Raw genomic sequence first — 22,419 nt, forward strand, 5'->3', positions numbered from 1 at the left:
CCACCATGATCCCCCTACCATGCCCCTCTTTCTAATGGTGAAATAAATTCTACTTCCTCCGATAGCCTCTGTGCTGGACATGGCATTCCAGTTGTCAGGGCTTAAAAAAATAGTTGTGATAACCGGAGGTCACCGATTGACACTCCTGTGCCTCCATGACTTTGCCTTTGTTGTGCTCTCAGCATCCCCTAAGCCACCTTCCTCCTCTAGGCTAGTTTTTGTAGAGCCCAGCTCAGGCCACCTCTTCTCTGAAGTTAAGTTGGAGATGGTGTCTTAGCAATAGCATCTGAGAAGCCTGGCCTGAGAGTGTAAGGCTTGAGGAGCCCAGGGCCTGGATGATCGGGGAGAGCTTCCTGGTGGAGGAGCACCTCACTGGGGCCTCCTGTGACAAGAAGCCTTTTTGGGAAGGGTGGGCCTCAAGGTGTCAGGAGACACAGACACTGAGGCAAAAGTGCCAGGGGAAGGCAGGAAAGGCATTTGCTTCAGGCAATACTTCCGCTTGCTTCCTTGTGGCCTCAAACTCAGCTCCTTTCTAGCCATGCACAGTGGCAAGCATGCTAAGCTGGAAACAGCTTTAGTGCGATGCTCGGAGCAGAGTCGTCCCTGGGTTGGGCCAGAGGACCGTGTCTGTGATCCAGGATGGGTTAGGGGCTAGGGACTGGAGAAGGCCGGTTCAAGCACCCTGATGCAGTACTGACCATTTCTTCTGTCTCCTTCCTATTCTTCTTCCCAGCCGGCTCTGTCATGCACACCCTACACTCAAGGCCATCGAGATGTTCCATTTCCGAGGCCCATCGCAGGTGGGGGACCGTCTGGTGCTCAAGGCCATCGTGAATAATGCCTTCAAGCATAGGTGAGGTGTCACCATGGGTAGGACTGGTTCACCAAGGGTTGAGGGTTCTTCTTGACTCTAGAAACTACCTAAGGCAAGCCCTTCCCCAGCAGACGAGGTCTGAATTGCTGGGTTGTTCACATGGCCCAAGTTTAGCTAGTATTCCCTCTTCTGGAATGTTCTATGCTTCCCATTGTTGTCCAATGGCAGTATTGGGGTTCTTCTCTAGGTTTTCCATAGGTGCTCTGTCCCCCACCAGCTGGGAAGCTGCTCTGTGCTGTGTGCCCCATTTCTCTCCTGCTTGGACAGAGGACTGAGCTCTGGGGGTGCACAGGTCACAGGGCCTCTTCTTGCTCATGTTTCCCCGATCCTTTCCCACCCTAGTCCTAAACCAGGTATTCTAACATCTCACCTTGGCGTGAGTTCTTATGTCTATTCTCGCCACAGCTGGCTTTAAGTAAAGGCTATTTTCTGAGAACTTGTGTGCTCATTGAGGGTGACCAATCTGGAGCCAGGCAGCCTGGGTTCAAGTGTGGCTCCACTTCTCATAGGCCGTGTGACTTTGAGCAAGTTATTTAACATCTCTTTCTTCACATTCCCCAGGGTTGGGATTATAAGGTTGGCCTTCAACTCATGTCAATCCTCCGGCCTCAGCATTGCCAATGTTGAGATTACTATCATATGCCAGCATGTCCTGCTTCCTTTGTAATTTCCAAGGGTTTACTTTTTAAGAAATTATATTTATTTATTCACTTAGTGTGTGTGTTTGTGTATGTATGTGTGTGTGAGATCCCTGAGTGTGCCCACGTGGAAATCAGAGGACAATTTGTGGGAATCAGCTTTCTATTTTTGGCTGTGTACGTCCTGGGATCCAACTCGGGTCATCAGACTTGGCAGCAAATGCCTTTCCTGCTGAGCCCTGTCATCTGCCCTTTGGTGACTTTTGGGTGTCTTTGCTCTGTTGACTTCCTTGGCTGTCAGCCTGAAGCCTGCTGGGCAGGTCCATTCATCAGTGTGTTGCACACACTAGGTTCTCTGTAAGATTACTGAAGAGGACATGCATGGTTCTGGTCCATGGAATTTGGGTCCGGTTGCCGGAAGAACTGCAGGAGAGTGTGTACATACTCTGTGTACACCTGCCTGCCTGCGTGTGTACTTGTGTGTGAGTGTGTGATGTGGAAGGGCACGGCTTGGGGAAGGTCTGTTGAACTTGACTCTATCGTTCACTCGACCTTAGCATGGAGGTGGGCGTGTGTGTGGAAGCTTATCGCCAGGAGGCAGAGACCCAGCGGCGACATATTAACAGTGCCTTCATGACCTTTGTGGTCCTGGACAAAGATGACCAGCCTCAGAAATTGCCCTGGATTCGTCCCCAGCCTGGAGTAAGTGCCCTGTCCCCAATTTCGTCACTTGTCACCCTGTGACAGTCCTGTCTCTGGCTCTTCACTGACGCACAACCAGATCAGAGCATCCTGGTCTTGACTCAGAGATTCCCCCAGAGATTCAGAGAGTAGGCTGGGCACCTACTCTGCCAGCCAGAACTGGAACACAATGGGGTCTGGCTGATGTTGGAGGATCATAGACCTGAACAGCCCACAGGTTGCAGAGAACCCTGGCTTGGGAACCCTAAGCTGATAGGGTCTCCCCCTTGCCACATTCTTGAACATGTATTTCTCTGAGTTTCAGTTCTTACCTGTTTGATTAGTGTGTCTGCAACTTCTGCCTGCCGAGATGTGGCTGTGGGGGACCAACTGGCTACAAAGCCTTGGAGCCTTTGAGAAGTTGTGATGTCTAGCATTATGGGGACAGGGCAGGGACACATGGATGCCTGGGTTCTGTGTCAGTGAAGACACACACTCTTGGCTTGCTGAGGGCCAGTTGGCTGTCTTTGTGTTTTTGAGTAGGGGTAAGACTATAGAGGAGGTGGGCTCTGAAGCTGGCCTTCTGAGTTCTGACCCAGGCTCGACCCCATACTTCTATAACCTTGGGAACCATTCAACTCACTCACTGGGGCTCCATTTCCTTCTGTGTAAACTGTGAATCGCAGGCTCTAGGTTCAGGAACGTGGAACAGAGAACAGGTATGATCTCAAGCAGAGCCCTGGTGAGGGCCTCATCCCTACCAAGTATCCAATGGATGTGACTCTGGGTACCACTCTGAGGTCCTTTCATCATCCCAGTGTAGATTGGGGGAAAACCCAGAGGCCCAGAAGGGGGCCAGGGTGTCCAGGGTCCCTAAAGGCTCCACGGAGCTTGGGTGCCTGACACTTTCCCAGTAAGGACGCTTTGGCTCCTGCTGCCCTAGTGAGATCTAGGCTTCTCTGTGAACTTCAGGGTCCTCTGGACACAGGGGACAGGGGTGGCAGAGCTATGGGCTATCTGGTCATCCCACCTGAACCACACACCTGTCCCTGCTTCCTTCCTAGGAGGGTGAACGGCGATACCGAGAGGCCAGCGCCAGGAAGAAGATCCGCTTGGATAGGTGAGTGGGTCTGGGTAACGGGAGGGACGTGCTCCACCGGTGACTCCAGGACAGTCGAGCTTCTCCAGGGATTCTCCTGGGTGCAGTACTGGGTTGTCCTCCCCCACTGCCTTTATTTTTGTTTGATTTTATTTAGAGATGGGATCTCATACTGTAGCCTAGGCTGGGCTGGAACTCACTAAGTTGTTCAGGCTGGTCTTGAACTCTTGGGAGTCCTCTGCCTCTATCTTATAGGCTAGCCCTTTGCGCCGTATACCCTTCTGCCTTCAGTGATGTCACATAAAGTGTCTTACTGCTCTTTTATACACCAGGACACTGAGGACAGAGGGTGAGGCCTCTTGTCCTTAGGACACACAGTTGAGTGAGCTCTGCTGTTGGTCCTGGCTTGATCTGGGTGTTTTTAAATCTTGTTTGGCCTGTCTGAGGAAAGGGGTCAATTCTCAGCACTTGTGGGGATGAGACAGAGGATTGCCACAATGCCAGCCTGGGCTATATAGGGAGCTCTGTCTCAACCAAAACAAATCAACTAGAACAAAACCCAGAAAGGTTTAGAGCACAGACCCAGTGGCTCATGACCTGCAACCTGGCATGTCTGTGTCCTCTGTAAAACTGTAGATTGGGGGGGCTGGAAAGATGGCTCAGCAGTTAGAGCACTGGCTTCTCTTCCAGAAGACCCGGATTCAATTCCCAGCACCCAAAGGGGAACTGATGCCCTCATACAGACATGCAGGCAAAACACCAATGTGTATGAAATAAAAATAATTCATTAAAAACGTTAAAAACAACAACAACAGCAACGACAAAAGTGTAGATGATGTAGCTGCGCCCAGTGTCTCACACACTGTATTCATAAGAAAGGTCTATATTTCTGGAACATTTACCATCTGCTAAGGACTGTGTTCCTCGCGAAGCCCCTCAGAAGTAAAGATGACATGGCTACCCTTCCAGAGGAGAGAGCACTGAGGCGTGGGCGAAGGGGAGCCCGAGTCTTGTCCTTTTGTCCTTGCCAGTCCCCTGTGAACTGTCTAGGGTGCTAGCTGAACCCATGTTCTCGGCTGGTGTTTTCTGGGGGTCACCATACCTAGTTGCCCTGCCAGGCAGAGTCTTCAACCCCACCGGGCTCAGCACCGTCCTGGCCCACGGTAGGCAATGACATCTGCTAAGAACAGTGAACTCCGAGAGACCCAGGGTGTTCTCTTCCCTCTCAGGAAGTACCTTGTGTCCTGTAAGCAGTCAGAAATGGCCCTGTCTGTCCCCTGGGATCCTAGCAACCAGGTAAAACCCTTTGTTTCTAAGCTTCCAGGGCCCCTTTCCTTTTCTCTGGTTGGAGTGACTTTGGAGGGAAACTTACAGGTCCAGGGCCATGGGAAACCTTTTCTGCTTCATGAATGCTATTCCCGGGTATGCCCCTGTTTTGCAAGAGGGAGTAGAGGCTCTGGTTGTGGCTGCTCAGGGCTGTGTGGAGGGCTTGTGGGAGCCTGGACACCTTTCGCAGAGCCCAGTCCTTTCCCCATACCAGCACAGCCCCATCCAGGGACCCCCGGGGGCAGGAGAAGGAAGCATTTATTGGTCGTCTCTTCCAGGTGTACCTGAGCTATTACAACGTGTCGTCTCTGAAGACGCTTATGGCCAAGGACAACTGGGTGCTGTCTGTGGAGTTCGGTGAGGTAACTGATCTATCTGCTTGCCACCTTCCTTTCCTTCATATGTAAAGGTGTTTAGCCTGTATGCATGTCTGTGCACCACACGCATGCCTAGGGGAGGTCATAAGAGGGTGTCAGATCTCCTGGGACTGGAGTTACAGACTCTAGTGGGCTTAGAAGCTGCCACATGGGTGCTGGGAACCGAACTCAGGTCATCTGGACGAGAAGCCAGTGCTCTTAACCTCTGAGTCATCTCTCCGGCTCTGATTACTGCTTCTTTTTTTAATTTTTAAAAATAATTTAACTTAATTTTATGTGCATTGGTATGAAGGTATCAGATCCCCTGGAACTGGAGTTACAGACAGTTGTAAGCTGCCACGCGAGAACTTGGAATCGAACCCAAGTCCTCTGGAAGAACTGCCAGTGCTCTTACCCCACTGAGCCATCTCTCCAGCCCCCGATTACTGCTTTTTTAAAAAAATGTCTCTGTTCTTTTTTTTTTTTAAAGATTTATTTATTATGTATATAATGTTCTGCCTGTATGTGTCCCTGCAGGCCAGAAGTTGGCACCAGATTTTATTACAGGTGGTTGTGAGCCACCATGTGGTTGCTGGGAATTGAACTCAGGACCTCTGGAAGAACAATCAGTGCCCTAAACTGCTGAGTCATCTCTCCAGCCCCTGATTACTCTTCTTAAACAAGTATTTTCAGCTGTGCCATAGTGGCTCATGCCTTTAATCCCAGCACTTGGGAGGCAGAGGCAGGTGGATCTCTGTGAGTTTGAGGCTAGCCTGGTCTACAAGAGCTAGTTCCAATTTTTGTCTGTCCGCACTGAGCTCTGTCAGAGGTCCATTCTCACGGGGCTGTGACTAAGTCCCAGAGACAGTCAAGCACTTCAGACAGCGTCAGTGGCAGCCTTGACCTCCAGAGCCGTTGTCTCCCAGTAGCTTAGTCTGGGGGCATGGCGCAGGAATGAGGCTGCCCTCTGTGCTGCGCAGGTCCGCCTGTACACCCTGGAGGAGGAGTTCCTGTCATTTCATTTGGAGATGGTGGTCCACGTGGACGCTGCCCAAGTCTTTACACTGCTTTCGGACCTGCGTCGGAGGCCAGAGTGGGACAAGCATTACCGGTGAGGGGACGATGCAAACGAAAGTGGGGGGAGGGTTGCCTGCTGATGATGCTAAGCCTCCCCCATGATGCTTTGTTCCGCTGACCTTCTGTAGAGATGGATCAGGCCATCGGATATAGTTATGTGCAGGGTGGCAGTAAAAGCCATGGGCATGTTGAGGCCCTAGGGAAGGGACTGAGCCTGGAATTGAATGTGGAGGCCTGAGTTTATCTGTTCTAAATGGCTGTGCGACCTCAGTCAGGTCATTTCTTTTCTGAGCGTCCGTTTCCCCCTCTTCTTAAGTTTTATTTATTCGTTTTATGAGGATGGGTATTTTGTTTTTTGAGACAAGGTTTCTCTGTGTAATCCTGGCTGTCCTGGAACTCACTCAGTAGACCAGGTTGGTCTTGAACTCAGAGATCCACCTGCCTCTGCCCCCTGAGTGCTGGGATTAAAGGTGTGCGCCACTATGGCCCAGTGTGTGTGGCTATTTTGCCTGCATGTTGTCTGTGTACCACATGTGTGTCTGGTGCCCATGGAGTCCAGAAGAAAGCATTGGATTCTCCGGGACTGGACTTACAGATGGTTGTAAGTTACTGTGTGGGTGCTGGGACTCGAACCCAGGGCCCCTGGAAAAGCAGCCAGTGCTCTTGACCACTGAGTCATCTCCCCAGCACTTATGTTTTTAAAAATGGCATTTGTGTGTGTGTGTGTGTGTGTGTGTGTATAGGTCAGCGGACAACTTGTGGGTTCCAGGGATTGAACTCAGATCAGCAGACTTGTTGGCAAAACTCCTTCCCACTGAGCCAGCTTGTGGGGTTGGGAAAGTTAATGTTTAAGGTGGTGTTTATTCAAGATCCTTGAAGTCATCTTCAGTTCTGCCATTGCCATGGCTCACTTGGAGCCTGCACTGCAAGTGTTTCCCTAGGAGACTGGATGGACTTGGGGACTCAGTGAGCTGCTTATTGCCAGCTGACTGTCCACGAGTGGCCTGCTCCTTCCTCCTGAGTCTGTCCTCAGCAGAGCGCTCGCTCATAGCCATGCACACCTGAGCTTTCCGTCTAAGCTCTCCTCGCAGCCCTGGTTGTGCTAGACTCGGGAGATGGCTCACAAGCAGAGCATGAGAACTTGTATTTGAACCCCAGGAGCCATGCGAAGCTGGGCATATGACTCATATTTGCAATCCCAGTGCTCCTTGAGATGGGAAACAGAGACAGGAGACTGACTCCTTGGAACTTCTAGGGCCAATTAGCCAGGCACACACAGGTGAATAGCAATGACCAATACTTGAGGATGTTGGTGTCCACAATGCATCATTAAGGGAATACCTGCACTCACAAACACTCATATTTATGTGTGCACACGCACATGCATGCACACACAGAGAAAGAGCAAGAGATAGAAAAGGAGAGAGGGGGCGAGAATGAACTGTGTCACTTTAAAACGCTGTGCCTGGGGAAAGCCGGCCTGCCAGTGGCGTGCTCTAGAAAGCTGAGAGATGACTGGTGGTGGGTGGTGTCTAGGCAGAGGAACTGCAAAAGATGGGTGGGTATGGACCCAATGAAGCATCACTGAGGGTGTGAGTGACCCAAGGTAAAAAGATCCCCCAGCACATTTCTCTAGCCCTGCACAGCCAGCCTGTCCCCAAGCCAGTGCTGTGTGCCTATGTGTCTGCGTGTGTCTATATATATATTTGCATATGTCTCTGTATACACATACATATGTGTCCAGGCAGCAAAATATCTCTTGTCAGTTCTAGAGGTTTGGAAGTTGCTTACAATGCACTTCCTGTTAACTTAGGTAATATATCCTTCTAGGGTCTTTGATAGTTGAAGAACAGTTATAATTACAGTTTTCCTTAGTTATGATAAAAGATAGATATAAATATTGTAACTCTAATTCTTGCTTGATACCTGTTTTGTTATATGTAATTTTACTATGTTAAAGTTAAAACCTGTTTTGTTATATGTAATTTTACTATGTTAAAGTTAAAACCTTCCTATTTATTTAGACAGAAAAGGTGAGGTAATATGGGATTCCCCTCTGTATGCTGTGAATGCTTTACCATTGATTAATAAAGAAGCTTCTTTGGGCCTATGGCAGGGCAGAATAAAGTCAGGTGGGAAATCCAAACAGAGCTATAGAGAGAAAGTAGGAAGAGTCAAGGAGATGCCATGTAGCTGCGGAAGGAAAAAAAATGCCATTCGCTACTCAGAACCTTGCTGTTAGGCCAGTCTTGTGGTGATGCACAGATCAATAGAGATGGGTTAATTTAAGATGTAAGAGCTAGCTAGAAATATGCCTAAGCTATTGGTCAAACAGTGTTGCAGTTAATACAGTTTCTGGGTGATTATTCGGGTCTGAGCCATAGGGAAATGAAAGAGCAGTCTCTGTCAACACATATGCATGTACCTGTACATCTGCTCCGGTGTGTAGGACTTTGTGTCTGCTGTGTGCATGTGTGTATGTGCACGGGCACTTGCATATACTCATGCACGCATTCATCCTGGAGGCCCTCTCCCATTCCCCTGGCTCCGCTGAGCTGTGCAGCGGTGAGGAACTCACTCCAGGACTGCTCAGAAGGCTGTAATCTGCAGGGTCCTGGCAGAGCTGTTCTCCTATTGAGAGCGGCGGGCGGTGGCTCCCAGGTCCTGACTCCAGCCTCCCAACAGGAGTGTGGAGCTGGTGCAGCAGGTAGATGAGGATGATGCCATCTACCACGTTGTCAGTCCTGCCTTGAGCGGCAATACCAAGCCCCAAGACTTTGTGATCCTGGCCTCTAGGCGGAAGCCTTGCGACAACGGGTGAGTGCCTCCATTCTGAGGGGTGCAGTAGGGGTGGGGAGGCCTCACCTCCCTCTTCAGGAGGAGCAGCAACTTGGAGTCAGAGCTCCGCTGCCCACTGGTGGTTGAAGTCAGACCCCCACCGGGTGTTTGTAGGCTGCTCGTGGAGTTCACCATGACAGCCAGGGCCTATACTGCTACTGTAAGCAAGGCAGTTCCTGGTGCTTGTGACTGAGGCTACCATAGTTAAGGCCACAGACATGGCTATCCCTTGGCCTCTGCCCCCTGGGAGCTTGTGACTGGCACCTGCAGCATGGGTGCAGCTAGGATAGATGGCATCTCTTTTCTGGAGATAAGGACCCGAAGAATGAAAAACCTCAAGGCACACAGATCCATGGCGACATGTGAGGCCTGAACCTGGTGCTGCTAACACAGATGCCCCATCTCTACAGCTGGCCCTGAGCAAGACACTGGGCTCCGAGGGACTAAATCCATGCCTGGGAACAGGACAGGGTCCCCACCTTTTCCTGTGGATGATCTCTGAATCCTCACTCTGACTCCCCTCCAGGGACCCCTATGTCATCGCACTGAGGTCGGTCACACTGCCCACCCATTGTGAGACACCGAAATATCAGCGTGGGGAGACTCTCTGCTCAGGCTTCTGTCTGTGGCGGGAGGGGGACCAGTTGACTAAGGTGAGGCCGGTGTCATTTCTACTCTTTCACCTATGGGTGAGTCGAACTCTGTGCTGTTGGGCTGGGACCCTTCCAGACCCAGACCCCTGCAACCTCCCAGTTTTACCAACCTGGAAAAGTCAGAGCATCAGAGACAAAAGAGACTTCATGGAGATTTAATCAGTGTAGTCAGTGAGCAGCCACCGCTGGGGCTTAGAAAAAGCTCTGGACCTGGTCTACAGAAAGCGCTGATCTGATTTAAAATTCTGTCTCATTATTTATTTACTGTGTCCCCCTTCTTGTCTGGGAGGGATTTATGTGGCTCTGAGGGCCTATAAAACCCAGCAGGGTAGTCAGTGTTGATTGAAAAGGTAGGGAGGAGGTGGGGTGGGAATGCTGCATCCTGCCCCCAGCTTGCAGCCCCTTGCAGCCCTAGATCGACTCTGTGCCTTGCCCAGCGGCTGAGTCGGCCAGCATTGCAAAGGACTATACAAAGCTGGTCCAAGGCTTATGCCTATCCTCTTTCTGTGATGTCAAGTGGATTCAGTGATAGGCTTTGGAGACTCAATTCCTGTTCCCCGGGGCCGCCTGGCCAATAGGGAGGTGCACAATGATCTTATCATATGCTGTGATAGGATAGCCAGGGTACCCCAAGTGCCTAGGTAACCTCTCAAAGGAGGCCATGTCTGCCAGTCGGGTTTTCTAACTGAGCTCCAAGGCTCAGAATGCAGGCGAGACTGACTCCCCACCTGCCTACTGCCCAGAAGTCCCTGAGTCTCCCCATTCTGCTTCCCTGACCTGGCTTTTCACCCTGCAGGTTTCTTACTACAACCAGGCCACCCCCGGGTTTCTCAACTATGTGACCACCAATGTGGCCGGCCTGTCCACGGCGTTCTACAATACGTTCAAGGCTTGTGAGAGTTTCCTATTGGACAACCGGAATGACCTGGCCCCCAGCCTCCAGACCCTCTAGGCACTACCCCACCCTGCCCCAGGTCTTACACAGTGCGTGGAGCAAAGCAGAGGCATTTATTCACCCTGACTCCCCGGGGAAGCCTTCCACATTAGATGGTCCAGTCCTACTGGGTGGTCAGTTCCTGCTCACATCTGCCAGCAAGTCTTCTCGGTACTCCTGGGGTATCCTGTAATAGACTCGGGTCCTGTCCATGGCCCTGGCCACCCACAACCCAGCCCAAACATCTGCATAGTTGTTCCCAGCCATGCTGTGGTGCACTGTGACCGTGGCTCGAGGGGAGGCTGCCAGCAGCCTGGCCACAGCTTTGGCTGAACTCCGGCCCAGTGGCCCAGCCTGCAGCTGGAAGGACACAGGTTGCCAGAGTCCCTGACACAGCTCCAGCATATCTGTGACCATCTGCTCCTGATAGCCGCTGCCCAGCACCTCTTCAGGCCAGCCTGGTGCCACGGTCACATGAGGGAAAACTTCAGCCACGGCTGTAAGCAGTTCTCTGCCGGCCACATGACCAGGGACCACAAAATTACCATGTGAGATTGTAGCCCCCACCCACACAGGCCAGGGCAGATGGCCAAGGGTGGAGAGGCGTGCCAGTGTGGCCAGGGAGGGCCGGAGAGCTGTGGGTTCCACGATGTTCACATGGATGCCCCAGGACCTGGGGTGAGCAGCCAGCTGCAGCAGACAGGACTCTAATGTCAGAGCAGGACCACCTCGGGTACGCAGGACGGGCACAGGGGTCCCAGCTTCAGGTTCCTGGAGGCCCACATCCAGCAGGATCATGCCTTCTCTGTCTGGAAGAGGCAACAGTGTTTTGAGTACCTGTCATTATGGGATGTCATTCCCTCTTGTTAAAGGGGCAGTGGAGGTCATGGGAGCAGACAAGGAGGAACTGGTGCCAGCCATTCTTGAATCTGACGTTCCAGACTCCAAATGCTGACTCTCAGGCAGACATGACAAATGGCTGGCCTCAGTTCTTGGCCTTCCTAGTGACTCAGACCTGGGTCACCACCCCCTCTTCTGTTCACAGTGAGGCTGGGGACTCAAGGCTGCTGGCCTAAGGTCAGGAGTTCCTGCTCTTGACAGTGTTCCTCCCACTCTGTATCCAGCGCAGGGCTTATCATGTTGCCATGGTAACAGAGAACCAAGTTACCCGCCCAAGCAAAGGACAGACCTGTGGGTTAGCCAGGAGCTTTGGGACTGCAGGCAGACTCACCAGGGGCAGTAATGGCCGCTGTCCTCCCGCTGCTGTTCACTTCTAGATCCAGCCACTCTACCTCCAGGCCATCACCCCTGGGCTGCTGGAGAAGAGGGATCAGGCTGCCACCTGTGTAGTAGGTTCGCTTCCGGGTGCTGTTCACTGTGGGACCCAAAATTGCCAAGGTGAAAGGACCACTACCCATGGTTATGCCCTGGCTCTCCTGCATCCAAATCCTTGTAGCCGTCAGTTCCCTCTTGGATAGATGTGAAGTCATTGTTTCAAGGTTTGGCAACTAGCAAGCAGAGTTTGCTGGGCCAGAAACCAAATGGAGCTAAGAGCTGGAGGATCCCAAAGCTGGTTTCCTCCCCTTTTCGGACACGGTTCCCTCAATAGGAGTGGGACCTGATGTGACCCCTTGGGATGGCTTAAGTGTGGGTGCTCCTAGACTCAGGGTCAAAAGTACAAGGGATTTGCCTGGTGGCATCTGGCTCACGGATGAGTGGGCACAGAAGAGGGCTGTGGAAACATGGGGAGGGGGTTAGGTTGGCTAGGGTCTGATCAAGCTGCTTTTCTATAACTCCTTGTAGTCTCGACTTCAATTTCCCTCTCTATCAACCAGACTCTTGCTTTGTGGATAGGTGAAGCTTGGATAGCGTACTGTCCCAGGGGCAGAAGACAGGTTCTCAGAACGGTCCCTGTCTCCTGTTCCAACCAGAACTTTCCCCATCTAGACCTCCCTACCTTTGCTCCCATGCCCAACCAAGGCTGTCCTGAGCAGAACCCAGCCTCTACCTCCCCCCCTTCTAGGCCCCCTTCTTACAGGCCAGCTGCTTGAACTGCGACAGGACAGGTTCAAAGAGGTCATAGTAGATTTGGTGGGTGGCGCTGTTGTCCCGGATGAAGAGGAGATCATCAACCGACATGGGGTCTGAGGCACCCTGCCACAGTGTCAGGCTGTACCTGGGACCAGAGAGCTGACTCAGTGCCCCTCTGGGCCCAGAAAGACCCTGGGCTCTACTCCTTTGCTCAGAACGGAATGCCAGCTGAGCCCAGGAGTGGAACATCTGCCCTCCAGCTTCCCACTAGCCTCTCCTCTTGGGTATCATCCCTTCCAGGGGATGACAGAAAGCAGGAGTTCAGGGGATGGGAGGATGTGCACACTCGGGATGTCTATTTCTGAGTTACCCAACAATGGAAGCAGTGAACAGCTTGTCACCAGGGGAGTGTAAGCCAGAGGCAGGGCGTTCATTATAGGAGATGGCTTAGGCCACCAGGGCCAGGACAAGATGATCTTCAGAACCCTTCCTACTGTGTTCATCTTAGATCAGAGCCCAGGATAGATCAGAGAGAGCTTTACCTCTCAGATTGGGCCAGGAGCCAGCTGAAGTGGGGCCAAGCAGCCCGTGCCATGAAAGCCCGAATGGGGAAGGTGATCCTCTGAGGCAGCGCCCCCACCAACTCCTGCATCTTCTCTACCATGGCTTTGGTATAGGTGCTGTTTGGCAACTGAGGCACATACAGAGTAGTAAAGCCAGGAGAGATGGTGACCTCGGGATACTTCTCCTGGATCAGCGCCAGGAACCTGCAGAGAACAGAGATGCAGCTTTGCAGATGACTCTGGTCCATTCTTGTAGGTTCTTGTCGCAGGGGCTTGGGGGCAGCCAGGCCTGTTGAGTCTGTGCTGGGAGGGCTGGCAACACAGCTCTAAAGAACAGCAGGGGTTTGCACATCCTGCTGATGTGACCACCCTGTGCAGCCCGGGAGGTCTGGGCTCAGGGCCCTACTCTGCCTCTGGCGGTTACTTCAGGCAGGGCCTGTTAAACGTCCCCATATGGATGGAGGGGGCTGAGTGAGATTTGTGAGGTGTGCAGATCTGTAAGTTGCCAGCTGACTTCAAGTTTCCAGAGTTTCGGATTCCTAATTATTTTTTTTATATGCACCAAGCATGATGGCACATGCCTGTAATCTCAGCACTTGGGAGGTGGTGGTAGTAGGATTAGGACTTCCTTCATCCCCAGGTACATAGAGAGTGCAAGGCTAGCCTGGACTATTTGAAACAGTCTCAAAGCAATACATCAAAAAGAATGATTTGAATCTTATTCTGATGCAGAGTTTATTAGGAAAGTAATGTTACCTATGGCCCAGCCTCCAGATTACCCTGAGGAGAGAAGCCTTGTTTGTCTCGGGCCCTAGACTACGTTTTAAAAAATTATTTTCTTCAAGTATATCTCAATTTAAGAATCACAGACATATTGGGTGGGTGGCTGGGCAGATGGAGGGAGAGATGCCTGCAGACCACAGAGCTTGGGGAGGGAAAGACCTGCAGGAACCCTTGCTCTGCCATTTTGTAGACTTAGGCCACTTAACCTATCGAAGATAGTTTGTATACTTACGAAATGAAGATAACTAGCTGCTACCTCATTCTCCTAAGAGTTAGGCTGTATTCTGCAAGTAAAGGCTTGAAACAGTGCCTGGGGCACAATAAACATGCAACAGCGTGCTTCTGTCATTGTGGATTTTCACATCTGAAAAGTGGGGAGAAAGATACTCCTAGCCAGTCACAGGCTGGATTTTCTAGAGGGCTGGGGAGACAGCCATCTCTTTATAACTTCTAGCAGGCCACGTCCTGTGCATGTCACTGGTGAGGCAGATAGGACATGGCCGTCTGCTCCCCAGGAGTCCACAGTGGAGCAGGGGTGACCAGTGGGTTAGCCAACAGAAGAAGTCCCATGGAATCAGGGCTGAGGGGCCCAGGGGGAGTTCCTCAGGAGCCTGAGGTGCCAGGGACACTTCTGAAGGTGGCAGAGACTGGGCAAAGACTCACTAGAGAAAGGAGGAAGGCTAAGCATGCTGGTGCCCACCAGATATAGCAGCGGTGGAGATAGGAGGACAATCAGGGCCAGCTTGAACTGTGTGCAGAGTCATGCAACTGTAATCCTGGTACCAGTAGGCAAAGGCAACAGGAGCTCCACAAGTGTGAGGTAGCCTGGCCCATATAATGGGTTCCATGCCAGCAAGGACTACATAGAGATTGTGTCTTAAAAACCCACAAAGGGGAAGGCGTCCCAGGCAAGAGGGAACAGAGCATGGACATGCTCAGAGGTGGCTGGTGAGATGGTGCTTGCCACCAAGACTGATGACCCGAGTTCAAACCCCAGCAGCCATATGGTGAAGAGAAAACCAGTGCTTGAAGGTTGGCCTGACTTTCCCATTGCACCATGGTCTATAGGTGTGCATACACACACATACACACACACACACACACACACACACACCAAAGGAAAAGGCTCAGAGCTGTGGTCTCACGGAGGGACTGACACACGCAACAACAGTCCCCCTGGCACCCTTTCATGCTCCATGCTGACAGAAGAGGGTGGACCCAGCTGGGCGGAGGGTGAGCACTCACTGTGTAGCATTGACCTCAATCGAGATGGGCACATTGGGGCCCCTCAGGATGTCAGCATTGATCCACACCGGTCTCCGAATCTTGCCAGCCTCGGTCATCTGCCGGAGGAGGTCCAGTGAGGGGCCCACAGCCTTGAGGCTCTTGAAGTCCAGTTTGATGCCTGCAGGAAAGGGGCGGGGGCTGGGGAACTGGAAGTTGACTTGCTGGGTAGGAAGAGCTGGTAAGGGTGGGGCAGGTCTTGGGAGAGAGTGGGAAGGTGGGGAGCAGATAGTGGCAGGGTGCAGGGACAACTTTTAGGGAAGGCCAACACTTGAGAAGAAGGGGTCCCTTTTCCATCCCAGGTAGGCAGAAGCAAAAGCCAGGGCTGGTTCAGGGAGATTCAAGTATGAAAAGGGGCTTCAGTTTTGGGACAGGGCAGATCCAAGACCTGAACCCCAACAGCCTGTGAGGAGTCCACTAGACCTCCAGGAAGAGACATCCAAGTAGAGAGGTTAGATAGAAAAAGGACCCAGTGTGAACAAGTGCCCATCTTAACTGTGGAGACAGAGATGAGACCTCCAAGTTAGAGAAGCTGAAAGCCAAGCCAGGACAAGGGTAGCCATGGAGGGTGAAAGCAGAGAAGCCACAGGTGTGTGTGTGTGTGGCAGTTAGATAAGGCTGTCTGAGGAAGATAGTCCATGGGAGAAATGGTGTGGATGTGACTGGAGTTAGAGTTAGCTGCCGGGAGGATGAGGGATTGAGGGGGATGAGGGAGATGAGGGGATGAGGGAAAGAAAGATATGAGGGGAATGAGAAGATAAGGGGGATGAGGGGATGAAGAGAATGAGGGGGATGAGAGGGATTAGGAAGATGAGGGGAATGAGGGAGATGAGGAGAATGAAGGGCATGAGGAGATGAGGGGGATGAGGGAGATAAGGGGAATGAGGAAGATGAGGGGGATGAGGAGGATGAGGGGGTGAGGGAGAAGCTGATGTTAGGGTGAGACCTAGATCTGGACTGGAAAGAGGAGTTGGGCTTTGAACACATTGTACCCAGCTCTGTGCACTCAGGGACACCGTGACCCCGTTTGACCCTTTACATTTTACTGTCCACGTTCACATCCCTGTCTCCCCTGTGGGTTCTGGAGAGAACTTGCGGGCAGGGGTCTGGGGAGCCAGTAGGGCTGGGAGAGGGATGCCTTACCCTTCTGAGATGAGGAGAGTACAACTTCCAGCCACTCCTGCAGGGTGTTGTCACTGTAGATGGCTGGAGGGTGGGCCATAATAGGCACCCCGGTCTCATTGACTGTGGTGAACCCTTCTACATTGACATCTGCCTCCAAGACCATGACATTGCCTATTTAATAGGGAGAGTGCAATTAGTACTTTGAAAATACTTATCTGCCTGTCTGTCTATCTATCTGTCTATCTATCTATCTATCTATCTATCTATCTATCTATCTATCTCCTGTGTGTTTGCTCACACACTATGGCTTATGATGTATAGTGATCAGATGACAATCTGCAGAAATCCGATCTCCATCAACCACGTGGGTGCGGAGGATCACACTCTGGTCATCAGGCTTGGTAGCAAATGCTGAGCCATACAAAGACCTCTCAATCAGTATTGTTTATTCCCAAGTGAATCTCTGGCTGGTCTGGAATTCTTGCTATGTAGACCAAACTGGCCTCAAATTCCCAGAGGTCTGCCTGACTCTGCCTCCTGAGTGCTGGGATTAAAGGTGAAGACCCCCACACCTGACCTGCTCTGGTTTATTGATTATTTTTTTATCTCTCTGAATAGAATTAGAGCCTGGAGCACACAGGACCATCTGGAAGCCTCCAGTGTCAATGCAATGTCCGGAACAGTGGTTTTGGCTCCTGCTCCCCGCCTAGACTACCCTTCTAGCTGTGTTCTCACTAGCAGCTAGGCGCTTTCTTTATCTGTTAGCTTTATGCAAGGCTGAGCCCTTGAATACTTAGTCTAAGAGGAGCCCAGACCTCTGACACCAGCTTTAATGTGTACTAGTATCAACACAAACATGCAACTGTCGAATTGTAGGTTTTGATCTCAAGTTTGGGATGGGGCCGAGACTCTCATCTCTCAGATGCTCCCCAGCTAGACTACTCTTCCATTCTGGAGCAGTGACTGAAACCATCTCTTCCTAAGGGACACAGCCCTCCTGAGTCTTCCCTCCATGACAGTGGAGCTGGTCCACCCCTGAAGCATTTTAGAGATGACTGGGGGATGATGAAAATGAGCCAACCAATGACAGAAAGGGAAAGACTATGCTGGTGTGGGGTGATAGGGGTAAATCCTGTAATCCCAGCATTAGGGATGATGAGAGGCATTACTGTGAGTTTGAGGCCAATCTGGGGTACATAGTAAATCCAAGGTCAGCCTGGGCCAAGTACTGAGATCTTATCTAAAAAGCAAACACACATACAACAAATTCAAGACCAACTAGCTATGTCCAGGGAAATGAGAGAGCTCATCTACTACCTCTGAATATTTAGAAAATGCATTTGTTTTTATTTTATGTGTTCAAGTGACTGTCTATATGGATGTGTGTGTACCAGCTATGTGCCTGGTACCAGTGGAAGACACAAGAGAGCATCAGAGCCCCTGGAACTGGAGTTATAAGCAGTTGTGAGCTGCCATGTGGGTGCTGGGAACTGAACCCAGGCCCTCTGCAAAAGCAGCAAGTGCCTTTAAGCACCAAGCCTTCTCTCCAGTCCTCATGCCTGAGAATTTTTATTAGTTTTCTTTAAAGTCCAGGAACTAGATTTTTAGGAGGGAGAATAAAGTCAGATATAAACTGTTGCTGGCACTGTTTTTTTTTTTTTTTTTTTTTGATGACAGAGTCTTAGTCTAGTGCCCGAGGTAGCCTGGAACATAATGTATAGCCCAGGCTCATGCACAGTCCCCCCCCCCCAAGTTCCGGTGTTCTCTATGTGTGTCAGAATGCCCAGGGTTTTACTTCTGCTTTTGAGATAGTTTTGTTTTGTGGTCCCACTAGCCTGAAACTTGGATCTCATGCCTCAGCATCCCAGGGCCAGTGGGAGTTTTGCATCAGTCCATCCTATCCTTGTATCCTGTGCTTGGACGTTGGAACTGCCATCCTCATAGGCAAGAAGGGGCATGTTCCCTAGCCTCAGAACACCGTCAGTGACCTCAGAGCCCATTGCGAGCCCTGATGGACTGTGGATGTAATGAAATGAATTTTAGTTTTGTGACTCAAACCCAAAGTTTTTTTTTTAAGGTATGAGTAGTAGTTTGAATGTAATTGATCCCATAAACTCATAGGTAGTGGCACTATTAGGAGGCGTGGCTTTGTTAGAATAGGTATGCCTTGTTGGAGGAAGTGTGTCACTGTGGGGTGGGCTTTGAGGTCTCCTATGCTCAAGCTACACCCAGTGACAGTTCCCTTCCTATTGCCTGTGGTTCAAGATGTAGGACTCTCAGCTCCTTCTCCAGCACCATGTCTGTCTGTGTGCCACCATGTCCTGCCATGATGATAATGGACGAAACCTATGAAACTGTAAGCCACCTCCAACTAACTGTTTTTTTAATAAGAGTTTCTGTGGTTATGGTGTCTCTTCACAGCAATTAAAAATGCTAACTAAGACAGTCTGTGCTTTGCCTGCATGTGTGTGTCTGATGCCCCCAGATGCCAGAGGGCATTGGATCCTCTGGAACTGGAGTAACATACAACTATGAACCGCCTTGTGTTCTTAACCTCTGAAACATTTCTCCAGCATCAACCAAGTTTTTTTCTTGACTTTTGCCTACTTGGACATACAGTGGGCATAGCCCATTGGGTTTGGGGACTAGAGAATCTAGGCCCAAGTGGGGTTTCTGGCGGACATTAGTGTGGCAGAAACAAGGTGTGGTGGCCCACATCAGAAATCCCAGTGCTTGGAACCTGGAGGCAGGAGGGTTAAGAGTTCAGGGCTAGCCTAAGTTACACAGAGAGTCCATATTACAAGGGGGAGCTGGGGTGTAACTGACTGGTAGAGTGCCTGTGTGGTGTGCATAAGGCCTTGGGATTAACCTCCAATCCTGCCAAAAATAAAGCCACTCCAAGCCAGGCCTGGTTCCTGTATGCCGTCCTAGCACGGACCCTGCTGCTATTGCTCCATAAAGGGGATGAAGACAGCAGGAAATGGCGCTCTCAACCCGACTGGCCTCCCTGAGGTGGTCACTTGCATGTCCTGTATTCCTGGAAAGTCTTCTCCCTTAATACTGAAAGTGGTGGATGTCCTAGAAGTTGGGCCGGGGGGCTGACTTTCTTGGGGTGAGGGACCAAGGAAATGAGCAGGACTTTGGATCCTCTGGAAGGTGCTCCCTAAAAGGCAGGGGACACGCGATTGCCAGGCCCTCCACTCACCCACCAAGTCAGGAGAGTGTGGTGGCTGAGTGTGCAGACTCTGAAAGCACACTCTTGCAAGCTGTGTGAGACAGGCCAGATTACCTGACCTCTCTGTGCTCGTTTGCTCATCTGTTGAGAAGTAAATAGTAACATCTCCCGGGTTAGCCATTCGCAAAGTGTTAATTATTATTTACAATCACCTGGGGTAACCCAGGGCCATCTGCAGTACTTCTGCTGTCTCAATACAATTACTAATAATGACCTTGTTTGCAATCAAGCCTGCCGCAGTTTGGATGACCAGTGGCTCACTACCAGCCCACATTTACCCAGGAGGGTCACTTGCCTGGAATCATTGCCTGCATTCCCCCACCCCACCTCCAGGGTCTCCTGTAGCCCAGGCTAGTCTGAAACTTACTATACGGCCCTGAGGTTTTAATCATCCTCCCCTGACCTCCCCAGCCCTGGGCTCACAGGCGTGGCCAGAACTGTGACTAGTAAACACCAAGGTAAAATCTGAACTTTCTGGGCTGCCGCCACTGCACTCTGCCCTCTGCCCGGAGATTCAGTTCATGCCATCCTAACTCAGCCAGTTCCCTCAGAGGCCTGCTCCAGGGGCCTGACAGCAAGGAAACGGGGCCTCTCTCTGCCAAGCGTGAGTTTTTGTGTTCCCTGCTGCCAGTCCCCTCCCACCCCCTCATTGTGCCAGGCTTGCCTGGTGGCAGGCCCTTTTGGCATCCTCTCAGGCCTTATCTCCCCTTTCTCTCTGACTTGGTTCCCTTGTTAGAGCAGAGGACTTTCACTTCTGTTCAGGTGTGTGTGTGTGTGCTGCAGGGCAGGCCTCACCCTCATCTAGAGAGAAATTCTCAGCACTCAGAAAGGAAAAACCCCTAATTAGTGCACAGCTATAGCCTCCAGCTGTTGCTCAAATAGGCCCAGGCCAGGTCAGAAATCTCTCGTAGCTTGTATGGCGATAGGTACTGTCATTGTCTTGTCTATGTGGCCACTGACCATCCCAGGGTGGTCTTTTCATCCCCACCCCAGAGGGGATTTTTCCCAGAGCTAAGCAGATTTCCCACAAGCTAAAGTTTTCAGGCTCCTAGTTAAGATAGTTTTATCGTTAGCAACAGGACTGACGGGCTGTGCTCTTTTGCAGAGAGTGAAGAAGGAGCTAGCACATAGAAGTAGAAGCCCGTAGCTCCATGTTAGCACTGTTGTCTCAGCTTGGAGACGGCTTCTCTTTCCTGTGTCACCTGGTGTCTTCTGAGCAAGCTTGAGAAGCATGGCTGATGTCAAAGTTTGCCACTCCGAGTCACCAGACCCAGCTGTCAGAGGACACAGCAAAAGCAGTGGTGGGCTGGGTCTCTCCTGGCCTGGCCTCTCCCCATAGACCAGTTAGGCCTCTGGTCAACCAATTCTTCCCAGACTACATATCAGGCTGGCTGTACAGTGACCTGCTTGAGCAAAAGTCAGCACCTGATGACCGGGCCTCCTCTGCTTTCAACCAGTGTGTGACCCTGGATGAGACTCCGGGATGCTCAGCTGAAATCAGGAGAGCTCCCTCTTTTTCTCTGCCTCCCATTTTTTTTCTGACAATAGTCTCACTATATAGCCCATGCCCACTTGGAACTAGTAATCCTCCTGCCTCAGCCTCCTGAGTTCTGGGGCTACAGGTCAGCCGAATATGACTACGGGTCAGTGTAGTCCTAAGCAGTAGTGTGGCCCGGGGAGCCCTCAGGCCACATCCACAGTGCTGAATGGGGACCTGTGTCTTCTGAAGCGAACTCAAGCCAGGCACCCCCCACTCCCACCCCCGTCTTCCATGGCTTGGAGGTCATGAACGTCTCAGCAGCTCCCAAAGAGAATGTTTCCCCACTGTCCCAGTCTGGGGACAGAGACCACAAACTTTGGAGCTGATGTACATTGTCCTCACTCCTCTCCAACAGCAGAACCTCGATTACCTAATTTCTCTGGGCTTCATGGAATTTCTTCTATGAGTGGTGCTCACGAGCAGGTGGCATGGGTTCCAGGGGACCTCCATGCAATGTGGGGGTGTGTGCCTGTCATTGACAGGATGTCATGATTGCTTTGTATGCAGACTCTAAGGTACTGCTCAGGTGTCCACAGCATGTTCCAGGAGCACTGTCAAGTTCATGTCTCTGGCTTCTTAGTCCTGGAGGTCAAAGGCCTCCTTAGCAGGGACTGTCAGCTCTTGACAGGCTGACGGGTTGTTGGACTGGGTACAGTATAGTGATGAGCCTGGAATTAGCACCTGGTCTAAATCTAGGGCTCAGAGCTCCACCTGAGTGGCCTTAGTCCTCAGCCCTGTTCCCCGAGGGAGACTGTGGCAGGCAATGAAATAGCCATTATGGAGCTGCCGTGACCATGGTGTCATCTGCCTCCTGATCCCCCTGACCCCAAGCAGAATGGCTAGACTTACTGTTCAGGGCATCCTCCATCTCTTTCTTGCTGTTGGCTGCGTGGTACCAGGTGATTAGCAGGCCATCCCGGTGACTGATATGGCCCATGCTTAGCATGTAGTCCAGCATGTCAGCGTCTGAACGGCAAACTGCATCTTGATCACAGCCTGGAACCAAGGGTAAGGGGTTGTTATCATCATCTCTTGCTCAGCCCAGCGTGCTTAGGTATAATTCTACCACTATGAATCTAGCACTCTATCCAGTAGACAGACAGCAAGACCCACAGCCCCTGGTTCAGTAAAACACAATGAGACTAGCTTGGTGCTGTGTCTCTAATCCTAGCAGCTGGGAGGTGTTGAAATAGGAGCGGCGGCGGGGCTGCGTCCCCAACACCCCGGCCGCTTGGCTAGCTCATGCCCGAAATAACAACACACAAACTGTATTCATTTAAAGAACTGCTTGGCCCATGAACTCTAGCCCTTACAGGCTAATTCTCGCACCTGGACTAGCCCATTTCTAATTATGTGTGTAAGCACCCCAAGGTGCGCTTACC

The 22,419-nt window shown here is 51.4% G+C and overlaps 3 protein-coding genes across 3 annotated transcripts in view; 2 read left to right on the forward strand and 1 right to left on the reverse strand.

The window, feature by feature from the left end:
* Acot11 (acyl-CoA thioesterase 11) overlaps nucleotides 1-10,495 on the forward strand; it is a 44,011-nt gene extending 33,516 nt beyond the window's left edge. Inside the window, exons 8-16 of the mRNA XM_050136093.1 lie at nucleotides 734-853; nucleotides 2,070-2,214; nucleotides 3,258-3,313; nucleotides 4,522-4,588; nucleotides 4,897-4,980; nucleotides 5,955-6,085; nucleotides 8,737-8,868; nucleotides 9,416-9,542; nucleotides 10,339-10,495. Of these exons, the coding sequence (XP_049992050.1) occupies nucleotides 734-853; nucleotides 2,070-2,214; nucleotides 3,258-3,313; nucleotides 4,522-4,588; nucleotides 4,897-4,980; nucleotides 5,955-6,085; nucleotides 8,737-8,868; nucleotides 9,416-9,542; nucleotides 10,339-10,494 (1,018 nt within the window). The 3' untranslated portion in view covers nucleotide 10,495. The remainder of the gene's footprint in view (nucleotides 1-733; nucleotides 854-2,069; nucleotides 2,215-3,257; nucleotides 3,314-4,521; nucleotides 4,589-4,896; nucleotides 4,981-5,954; nucleotides 6,086-8,736; nucleotides 8,869-9,415; nucleotides 9,543-10,338) is intronic.
* Nucleotides 5,983-22,419, forward strand: part of Mroh7 (maestro heat like repeat family member 7) — a 76,449-nt gene continuing 60,012 nt past the window's right edge. The window contains exon 1 of the mRNA XM_050136104.1: nucleotides 5,983-6,085. The gene's annotated coding sequence lies outside the window, so the exon portion shown is untranslated. The remainder of the gene's footprint in view (nucleotides 6,086-22,419) is intronic.
* On the reverse strand, nucleotides 10,601-22,304 carry Fam151a (family with sequence similarity 151 member A). The gene is made up of 7 exons (XM_050136094.1): nucleotides 21,887-22,304; nucleotides 16,281-16,433; nucleotides 15,099-15,258; nucleotides 13,050-13,274; nucleotides 12,513-12,652; nucleotides 11,708-11,851; nucleotides 10,601-11,285 (listed from the first exon to the last, which is right to left on the reverse strand). The coding sequence occupies exons 1-7, from the start codon at nucleotides 21,993-21,995 to the stop codon at nucleotides 10,612-10,614; spliced, it is 1,605 nt and encodes a 534-aa protein (XP_049992051.1). The 5' UTR covers nucleotides 21,996-22,304; the 3' UTR covers nucleotides 10,601-10,611.

Source organism: Alexandromys fortis, unplaced genomic scaffold (genome assembly GCF_014885135.2).
Source record: "Alexandromys fortis isolate MF-2015 unplaced genomic scaffold, M_Fortis_MF-2015_v1.1 scaffold_13, whole genome shotgun sequence".
Classification (NCBI taxonomy): domain Eukaryota; kingdom Metazoa; phylum Chordata; class Mammalia; order Rodentia; family Cricetidae; genus Alexandromys; species Alexandromys fortis.

Bases quoted from the DNA above. Each gene is read 5' to 3' on its own strand.
- Fam151a (XM_050136094.1), bottom strand. From the start codon at position 21,995: ATGCTGGACTACATGCTAAGCATGGGCCATATCAGTCACCGGGATGGC. The intron at 15,259-16,280 runs GTAAGGCATCCC...CCTTTCCTGCAG, and splicing joins ACTCTCCTCATCTCAGAAGG to GCATCAAACTGGACTTCAAG. The intron at 11,286-11,707 runs GTGAGTCTGCCT...TGCCTCTTCCAG, and splicing joins AGCGGCCATTACTGCCCCTG to ACAGAGAAGGCATGATCCTG.